The 10376-nt window shown below is 32.9% G+C and overlaps 2 protein-coding genes and 1 long non-coding RNA gene across 4 annotated transcripts in view; 2 read left to right on the forward strand and 1 right to left on the reverse strand.

Moving 5' to 3' along the window:
- The window catches only part of LOC105114568 (probable terpene synthase 6), a 55559-nt gene extending 50362 nt beyond the window's left edge, over positions 1–5197 (forward strand). Inside the window, exon 10 of the mRNA XM_011011144.1 lies at positions 5157–5197. The gene's annotated coding sequence lies outside the window, so the exon portion shown is untranslated. The remainder of the gene's footprint in view (positions 1–5156) is intronic.
- Positions 1–10021, reverse strand: part of LOC105114566 (uncharacterized) — a 16435-nt gene extending 6414 nt beyond the window's left edge. The window contains exons 1-2 of the long non-coding RNA XR_840163.1: positions 9897–10021; positions 2089–2092 (exon numbers count right to left, since the gene is read on the reverse strand). This is a non-coding gene — a long non-coding RNA (uncharacterized LOC105114566). The remainder of the gene's footprint in view (positions 1–2088; positions 2093–9896) is intronic.
- On the forward strand, positions 981–5248 carry LOC105114565 (probable terpene synthase 6). 2 transcript variants are annotated; one of them, XM_011011141.1, is made up of 8 exons: positions 981–1040; positions 2174–2233; positions 2714–2987; positions 3259–3631; positions 3715–3933; positions 4046–4187; positions 4319–4567; positions 4866–5248. In XM_011011141.1, exons 1-8 carry the CDS (start codon positions 981–983, stop codon positions 5163–5165), a joined length of 1677 nt encoding a protein of 558 aa, XP_011009443.1. In that variant the 3' UTR covers positions 5166–5248. The 2 variants fall into 2 exon arrangements, with proteins under 2 accessions (XP_011009443.1, XP_011009444.1); XM_011011142.1 differs by lacking the exon at positions 981–1040 and having other exon boundaries at positions 2114–2233.
- Positions 10022–10376: the final 355 nt, after the last annotated feature.

The following is a 10376-nucleotide window of genomic DNA, read 5'->3' on the forward strand; positions in this document are numbered from 1 at the left end:
AACCGAACCGAAACCGGTCGGTTTGAACCGATTCCGGTTGGGTTCCGGTTTGAACTTTTAAATTTTTTAAAATTTGATTTTGGTTAGTTTTTTAGATAAAAACCGAACCGAACCGAAAATGCTCACCCCTACTTTGTACCCTCTTTTTTGCTTTCTTTGTTTTTTATTTATAATAATACTCTTTATTCATTTATACCTATTTCTAAGCCTCCAAAAATTTTATTACCTTTTTCTATTCTCTTTTATTTTCAATACACCACAAAAAATAAGATGGATTTATGTCAAATACTGTATTAAGAGTTTTGAAGTTTTGAAACGAATACAAGTCTTTTATCTTTTGTAATATTGAAACAGAGTTGGTTGGGTAATATAGGAAATTGACTGTAGTTCTACTCTCTTTCATATGTATTCTCTTCTCTCTCCGTCTCTTTTTGGTGTTTTATTTTTAATATTTTCGTACTTGTAATGATTTATTATTCTTTCAATCACACATAAACAATATTTATAACATAGTTTTGTTTTGACGAGTGGAAATGGGAAGTGATTTTACTTACCTATTTTTGTTTCCAAACTTATTCCCTCTTCTCTCTCCCCCTCTCTCTTGCACTTTTTTTTTTTAATATTTACATCTAATGATTTATTATTTTTCTTTTAAAACACATTTAAAAAGTTCAAGTGCTGACTCAAATGTTTTACTTGTAATTGGTATTTGGAATTGAAGTTGAACATTTTTTATTAAAATTTATTTTTTTTATATTTATTTTTTTATATTTATAAATTATTTTAACATGTTAATATCAAAAATAAATTTTATAAAATAAAAAATATCATTTAAATATATATTTCTTTAAAAAAATATTTTAAAAAATAAACATCGCTAATTTAAAAACACCTTTAATTAAGGAATGCAATAAGAAAAGGTATGGTACAAAACGTCATGCTATTTCCCTATAAATAGCCTTCCTTTGATGATGAAGAAAATGGAAACCCAAGCACATTTAACAGCAATCACCAATCAACAAAACAATTATCGTCGAAGGGCAAATTTCCCACCAAGCTTCACTTTATTTTAATGTTATAATCCCTATAATTATTAACATGTTCTACCATATATATATATATATATATATGTATAAATAGAAACGGTTGGTCAAGGTCAATATAAATCATTAAGTTATTCTCAACTACTCAATACTATAAATACACAGGTCTTTAACTATTTGATTTTTTTTTATTTTATAAAGAAAAACTAAACAAATTCTTATATTATTTTTAGAACAGTATTTTTTTTTTACCATCTAATAAAACAAAAGAATTTTGATGTCTCTATATATTAGTTTATATATTAGTTGTAAATATATATTTGCTTTAAATTCAATATTAACTAGTTTGAGAACAAATAATATTTTCATGATATTGAATTTTCATATTACAAACTCACACAATCAAAGTAAATTCTCCAAACAATTTCATTTTTTTTATACATATCCTTTCTCAATACTAATATTTTGGAAAAAAAAATATAAATCCAAAAACACAATTTACTAGAAAAAAGTTCAGAAATCATTTAATATAAACAATAATTTTTATACTCACTTTTATTTATTTGCAGTCCCTATTATGTTATATTTCAAGACCGGCCACCTTTATATGGATCTACTAATATGAAAAAAAAATGGTATGTGGTTATTGTTATAAAATAAAAGAGATGAAAATAATAAATACATAAATATATTTGGTTATAGAGATGAAAATAAAGAGTTAGTAATGAATGTGTTTCGGATACCATTTTAAAATGAATTTCTGTATTTTTATAATTTCTGTATAGAAATGATATGTTTTCACGCAACCCAGATTATCTTGCTACTATGCAATCAAGTCTATTTTGAGGCTAACCTGTCTCAAATCATTTGAAGCCATTTCATGATTGAAAACAAAATTGAACCATAACTTAACTTGTGAAGACAAAATTGAACCCTTTTTCTTATGCTTCAATACCAAAATCATTTTTCTTATGTAACGTCTAGATATTTTATTATAAATAGCCTTCCTTTGATGATTTAGATACTCAACCAGCCATTAAAGAACTGGCCTCTAGTTCATCTTAAAAAAAATGGAAACCCAAGCACATTTAACAGCAAGCAATAATCGTCAAAACAATTCTCGTCCAGAGGCAAATTTCCCACCAAGCTTGTGGGGTTGTAGCTTCGCTTCATTTTCCTTCCCACAAACGGTAAATTACTTCTCTTCTATATATGTATAGCAGTATTAAGAAAATTTAAGTTTCAAAACTATATACAAGCTATTAGAGCCATTAGATTTGTGGGATCTATCATCCAATTCTGCCCTAAGATTAGAATCTGATGTTTCATAATTTGTTTTTAAATTTTTTAATTATATATTACCTGTCTGTGTGTTTTTTAATGATATAAAATCATATATATCCTATGTCTCCACCCCTCTCAGGCCAAAGTTGATGTTAAAGTAGTTACACTTTTGTCTAGCCGTTGATTGCTTTTATTTTAAACAAAGAATTCATCTTTTGATAGAGTAAATTTTTTTTTTTTCATATAGTTTCCAAAACTTTAATAATTGTTTAATTAGTTCAGATAAACTAGAGATTAAGTTATAACTAACTCTTTTTTTATATGAAGTAATCGTTTTAAAATCTAATTAATATGACAGTTGATTCTTACTGAATATTTCAATGCAGGAATTCGAGTCATACAACCGAAAAGTAGAAGTGTTGAAGGAAAATGTGAAGGACATGCTGATGGCATCCACAAAGGATCCAGCGGAACATATTGAATTCATTAATCTGTTATGTCGGCTTGGTGTGTCATATCATTTTGACGACGAGATTGAAAACAGCCTCAAACAAATTTTTGATGACCTTCCTGATCTTCTTGAGAAACATGACTTTGATCTCTACACTGTGTCACTTCTATTTCGAGTATTAAGACAGCATGGATTCAAAATACCTTGCGGTGAGCGCATACTTCCACTTTATAGCCTTTCAAACATTAATTAACATCTCAAAAATTATTTCTTGAACAGTACTTTAAACTCTGCTAAATCTTTCTTTCACAAGAAGTAATATATGGTCAAATTAAGATTATTAAAAAAAAGACTAGAACAGTAAAGTTATTGTGACTAGCAAAACTTCCGTGAAACTAAGTAAATATTCTTTCATAATCCACAAACATCTTTTGAAAGTTGGCTAAAATTTGTGTTGTGTTTTTTTTTTTGAATCATCAGTTGTGTTCGACAAGTTCAAGGACACCAATGGAGAGTTTAAGAAAACAATCATCAACGATGTTAAAAGCATCCTGGGCTTGTACGAAGCTTCATTTTTAGGTGTGCATGGAGAACAGGTACTGGATGAAGCCCTTGTTTACACAAAGGCAAACCTGGAGTCTTCGGCTATGCAATCAAGCCCACGTCTAGCAGACCATATTAGGAATGCTTTGATCCGGCCCTTTCACAAAGGCGTACCAAGAATAGAGGCTAGAAAATACATCTCTTTCTACGAAGAGGAGGAGTCTCGGAATGACACTCTACTCAAGTTTGCCAAGATAGATTTCAATCGAGTTCAGCTACTGCATCAACAAGAGCTATCCATTCTCTCGAGGTAATTTTGTATTCGAGTTCGAGAGAGACATCAGACTAAGTTTCTATTGGAATTTATTTACTCGGTTGCTATTTACATTTTAGGTGGTGGAATGATTTAAATTTTGCTGAGGAGTTTCCTTATGCAAGAGATAGAATTGTAGAGATCTATTTCTGGGCAAATGGAATCCATTTCGAGCCTCAATATGCTTTCTCTCGGATGATGGCCACGAAATATACAAAAATTGTATCACTGGTAGATGATACATATGATGCATATGCATCTTTTGAAGAAATACAACGTTTTACTAATGCAATTGAAAGGTTTGTTTCTTGTTACCTCATAGTCTGTCTTTCTCTTCTAAATCTTTCATAAACAAAGAAGTCGACACAAAGATGTTCAGGAAAGGAATGGAATTTTCTGTCTCAATTTCAGATGCAGCATGAATGCTATTGATCAACTACCTGCCGATTACATGAAAGTTCTTTACAAAGCACTTCTGAATCTTTTCAACGAAACTGAGAATGACATGGGAAAGCAAGGAAGATCCTATGCCTCAAATTATGTGAAGGAGGCAGTATGAATATTTTTCCAGTCTCATGCTTTCTTTTACTATTTCTAGCATAATATATTGTTATTGTATATATATTAATTTAATTATTTCATCGGTTTTACCACACAATCTTTGTTTTATTTGTATGCTATTAGTTCAAAGAATTGGTGAGAGGCTACCATGCGGAGGCGGAGTGGGCAGATAAATGCCATGTCCCAACATTCGATGAGTATGTGCGCAATGGATTAGCCACAAGTGCTTATGGGGTAATCATGGCAGCATCCTTCCTTGGAATGGAAGAAGTTGCAGGAGGGGAGGAGTATGAATGGCTAAAATGTAATCCAAAAATTATTAAAGCCGGAAAGATGATTGGTCGTTTGATGAATGACATTGTGGGCCACGAGGTACGGTGTCCGAATTCTTAAAATAAAAAATTACTAGATACATCGAGAATTGTATTCTCATATCTTATATAAGCAAGGAACCAATTGTTAAAATTATTTTCAAATTTTATCTTTTCAGTGAAAAAGTATTAGTTCAACTTATGATATAGTTAATAACTTACAAGATTTTTCAATTATTTCGTGCATCAAAAAAATTGTTCAACTCATGACTTTCTTTCTTCTCAATATTTTTGTGTTCAGAAATTTTTCATGTTAAGTTTATTTTCTAAAAACTATAACATCGTTTATATATTTGAAGGATGAACAAAAGAGAGGAGACTGCGCATCCGGTGTTGAATGCTATATGAAACAATATGATGCATCGGAGAAGAAAGCAATTGAAGAGATAGAAAAGATGGACGTTAATGCGTGGAAGGATATCAATGAAGATTGCATGAGGCCAACTAATGCTCCAATGCTTCTCCTTCAACATTTTGTTAATCTTATTCGAGTAACAGATGTTATTTATGGGAATGATGACGATGCCTACACAATTCCATCAAGTTTAAAAGATTATGTCACTTTATTATATATTGAGCAAGTGCCTCTGTATGAATAATGGTGTAGAATTCGTACTTTGAGCTCATGGTGGAATTCTCTATGAATGTTATCGAATGTATTGTAATAAAACGAGCAATGACTCGTGGATATTATATCTACTATTGGATCTAGTGTGTATTTTGGTATGCATCGAATTTGATAGTTGAGTTTGAATTTCATTGAAAAGATTTAAACTTTGCAGTGGTGCATGATCTATTTGTCGTGCATACTAGACCAAAAACAAACACAAATAAAATACAAACAAGCAAATTTATGTGGTTTTCCAAAACTGGATACATCCACGGAGACAGCAGATTGTATATTGTTGGAGTAATGATACAAACACTCAACTCAACCCAATACAACCTCACAAAACCTAGTATTTCACTCTTACACTCGATGTTTCTCTCAAATCTATACTTGCACTCACTCTTATAGTTGCATTATTTTCCTCTACACTTGCACTCTTTATCTATTTCACTCTCTCGTCTCTATCTCCATTTATAAGAGAAATGAAAGCCTTGGTAGCAACCATGTGCAACCTAATAAATGTCAACCAACAATTAACTGCTACAACAAAAAAGTCATGGTGGTTGGAAAAAAGTTGAGAAGATTTTTCCATCCAATCCTCGTGATCAATTAATGCTGCCTCTAATGCGCCATATGGCGCTGCACCCTGAAGGTGCTCAATACCGAGAGATGTTGACCAAGTCCAAACAATGTTGGAACTTGATCCTTGAGATATATTTTATGAGTATGTCAGCTGGATTATCTGTTGTACCAATCTTCTGTTGCAGAATATCCCTTTCATTCATAATTTCTCGAATAAAATGAAATCGAATATCAATGTGCTTGGTGTGGGAATGTTGAACCTGATTCTTTGCAAGACAAATAGCTCTTTGACTATCACAATGGACATCCACGTGCTCTTGAACAATTCCCAAATCTTCAATCAACCCATGTAACCAAATAGCTTCCTTGAAAGCTTCCATTACTACCACGTACTCTACCTTAGTTGTTGACAAATCTACTATTGATTGTAACGTTGACCTCCAACTTATGAGCCCTTTAGCAAGTGTAAACACATAGCCTGTTGTGGAACGACGCTTGTCTAAGTCACCAGCATAGTCCGAATCCACATAAGTAAATAAATTGTCTTAGTCTATCATCCGTCTCAAACTTCAAATCAATATCAATTGTGCTATGAATGTATTATAGAATCCACTTAACTGCCTGCTAGTGACCCTTTGCAGGATCATGCATATACCTACTCACCATACTAACAGTATGTGAAATATTTGGTCTCGTATAAACCATTGCATACATTAATGCACCAACTGCATTTGCATACGGAATTTGAATCATATGCTTATGCTCTTTCTCTGTGTGTGGAGACATTGAGGTGTGCTTACAGGCTTGGTCTTACCATCTACCCCAAATCTCTTTGGGAGCCATTGGTCTGAAAGGGTGTTTTAACACCTAATACCCTAAAGTCAACTGACTTGGGAGTTATTAGCCCAACGCTTGTTACATGGGTTGAGGAGAAAAGCTTAAGGGAATCAAACATTGCACTATCTACGTATCAATATCTGTGACTCGAGTTACTAAGCTCGTAGGGGTATCTCAACACCTAATGCCATAAGACCAATTGGTCTAGAAGTCATTAGCCGAAAGCTTGTTACATGGGTTAAAGATGCATGGTGTCTTAAGTTATATGTATATATATTAAAAAAAAAAAATCTCAACCTAAGGAAGTGAACCTTAAACATTAGAACAAAAATTTTGTTTTCTTCTAAGAAAAGCCCATAATTATGTATTGATACATTGAGTACATAAGAAAGGTTTATTAATATCTTGTTAAGAGGTATTGAGCAGATATATAAATTTAATGAGAGTTTGTTTATCTAGATAGATTAATGGAAGTTGAATGATGAATACCTTGCTTTGTGGAATTTGAAAAGTATTTTTCTATTTTAATGCTTTGATTACTAGGGACTAGTAATAAGCTGGTTGGGGGGTGTGATTAGTACTTAAAAGTGCATTTTTATCAAGGTTTTATATCATCATTTTGCACTTGAAGTGTTAAAAGTGTATTTTTATCAAGTTTTTATGTCATCTTTTTTGCACTTGAAGTATCAATAACTCCTTAACTAAAACATGTTTTATAATAATATATCTAATAATATAAGTTACCTTTAATTTGTGGTAAATGTTCATTTTAAATGCAGGCCTATAACATAAATGAAAGGATTGATTGATGAATTTAAGAACTGAAATTAAAAGGACAAAGAGGTGGTTAATCTTTAAAAAGAGATACCGATGCAGTCCAAACCAAAACATTGTTCGGTAATTGGGTCATATCTGGAGCTGTAGATCTCAGATTTAAGTCTACTTTATATGGATAAAAAGGTAAGACATAGGCCTACAACTTTTATATGGAACCCAAGACTTAAACAAGCCATTTTCAAGTCCAAATTATAGCAACAACAAAGAAGTCTGAATCTGTCCTTTAGCCCGAGCATTGTTCAGTGTTTAGCCCATATTTAGAGTTCTAGAAGTCCAAATGACCTAACGTTTTTACACAAGAAAGTAGAGACCATTTCCTACATCTTTCATGTTCTAAGTGGTTCCAATTTTGACGTTATCAATGACGTTTTGGGCAAACAAGAGAAGATAAGGATTATCATCAAGTCAAGAGTTTGCCACCCACTCATCAATTAGTCATCAAATCAATAGTTCCCAATTTTAGCCTATAAAAGGAGGCATTTGCCATGTATTTAGACATCTTGGTCTCCAGATCAAGATCATGTTTTTATTTTTGCTCTTTGTATTTTTGTAATGCTTAAGTTTTATTTTCATTAATATCTTGTTTATGCCTTTCATTTCCTTTCCTTCACTTAGTTAACTTTTATCTTATTTATATTCTTATTTTGTTTATTTTTTTTTATTTTCATTATGTTTAGTTAAGTTTATTATGTCAAGGTGAAAATGTTGCACTAATGGTGTAAGAATAAGTATAGTGTAAACTTAATATGGACTTTAATGTTTTATACTAATATGTTTTATATTTATTATCTTGTTTGCTCTATAATACTTTGCTTGTTAACTGACTAATCTAGATTTATGTTGTATAACACTTGGTACAACAAATGCTTCGCACTTTCATAGCTCATACTGTATGGTATAACCGACACCTAAGCTATAAAAGGAACTTGATTTGTTGTTAACATAAGTTATAAGCATGAATGCCTAATAATATTTACAAGTATTAGCATTATTCGAATAAGATAACTAATGTAATCATGTTAACTATCATAACCCAATTCTAGGTTATTCCCCAATTTTTGACCCGTGTTTTGATAAATTTTTAGAAAAATAAAAAAATAGAGAAAAACAACAAAAATCCAAAAAATACATTTTTAAATATATTTGCCTCGTTTTTAGCATTTTCAGCATCATCTCAAAAGAATTTAAATTTTCAAAGATATTTGGAACGCGTTCAACTTTTAACGCGTTATTTTTAAAATCATCAATTTTTCCTCATTGAGCCGATGTTGATATTGCTCATTTAAAAAAAAAACTCAAAAAAATAAGAAAAATCAAAATTTACAAAAAAAAAAAAGAAGTTTAGGGACCAATTTTGAAACCCAAGCAACATTTTACCTATAAATAGCAGCTTTCAACGTGCACAAAGGGGGGCAATTTTACAAGAAAAAAGGGTATTTTTACAATTTTTAAGGGACAACACAAAAGGGAATAACCTAAACCTAAACTATCTTTCTTGAAAAAAAACAAGAGGCGTTGACCACCCCCCCTCATCAGATTTTTCCTTCTTCTCGCCAGCCAAGGGCTGAGCCTCAGCCTTTGTAGAACCGGCTGCCCCCCTTCGGTTTTCAATTTTTTCTCCCCACAGTCGCCACACACTTTCTCCTTGGCCGCTCCCTCTACTTTTCGCAGCTCCTAAACCTGCCTCCATCTCCTAGCCTCTCTTCTCACCTCTGAACGTATCGGCACCGCGTTCAACTGGCCATCAGCTCCCTCTGCCCAACGCCACTCCATTTTCTTTTCAACCCGCAGCCAATCTTCCCCCATTTCCTCTCATTTTCAGTTGACAGCATAGCAGCCCCATCTCTCCTCAGCCAGCCGGTCTCTTCCCTTTTCCTCTGCCGGCCAAGACCAGTCATCTCTTTCAACTGGTCGGTCGCAGATCCACCCGCCATCAACAACCCAACAGCGGCCACAAAAGACCACCACTGCTAGATCGGCCATCAACAGAAGCCTAGTCGCTGGTGACCTCTTGGTCTTTCCGCTGCCTGAAATGAGAAGGGAGAGAAGCAGATCTAGACTGAAATGGATTGAAACTGACTGTTTGTTGGGTTTTTGCTCTCTTGTAGGTGACGGTGGGTGTCACCATCGGCAGAGAAGAGAAAAGGAGAAGAAGCTGAGTCGGACCCACATTTTTTGGCATTATTGCGGTGGCGTGTGAACCCATGGGCCACCAGTGACGGTGGTGCATGGAAGGAAGCGCCGCCACGAGTTTAGGCAGTTCTAGAAGGGATTTCAATGCAATTTCTAGAGTTTTAGGGACTGTTTTGTAAATTTTAAATTATTTAATGTAATTTTTATTTAGTTTTGAATTTTTATAATTTGTAATGTGGATCTAAAAAGAAAAGAAAAGAAAAAAAAGAAAAAAATATAATAAAAAATGTGTGTGTATTTGTTTTATGAATTTTTTTTATGATTAGACTACAAAGAATAAAGAAGGATTTAATATTTTAATTGGATCACGGTGTAGAAGTACAAATTTGTACGGAATTTGTATTTCTAAAATTCAATGAAAAGGTAAAAATTTTAAAACTTCTTTAACACATCACAGCCACGATGCAGCTTACCTCAGGTAGGGTGCGTTAGGGGTGCTAATACCTTCCCTAACGACAACCAGTCTCTTACCCGCGAATTTCTGATAAGACTAGTACAACCGGGTTTCCTAGTATTCCTCAATTAAATACTAGGTGGTGACTCCCAATTAATCCAACAAGATCAAATCAAACAAACATAAGAAGAGAAAAATCGTCAGGCAGAGCTGATGTCGCGCAGATTTTCCGACGTGTGACAGAATGGCGACAACACTAGGGAGGTACTGTTTCTAACAATATTGGATTAAGCTTTGTGTATTTGATGTGTTTAAGTTTTGGCATTTTTGTCTTATTTTATTGTTTTATCCATACAT

This window comes from Populus euphratica, unplaced genomic scaffold (assembly GCF_000495115.2).
Source record: "Populus euphratica unplaced genomic scaffold, PopEup_1.0 scaffold546.1, whole genome shotgun sequence".
Classification (NCBI taxonomy): Eukaryota; Viridiplantae; Streptophyta; class Magnoliopsida; order Malpighiales; family Salicaceae; genus Populus; species Populus euphratica.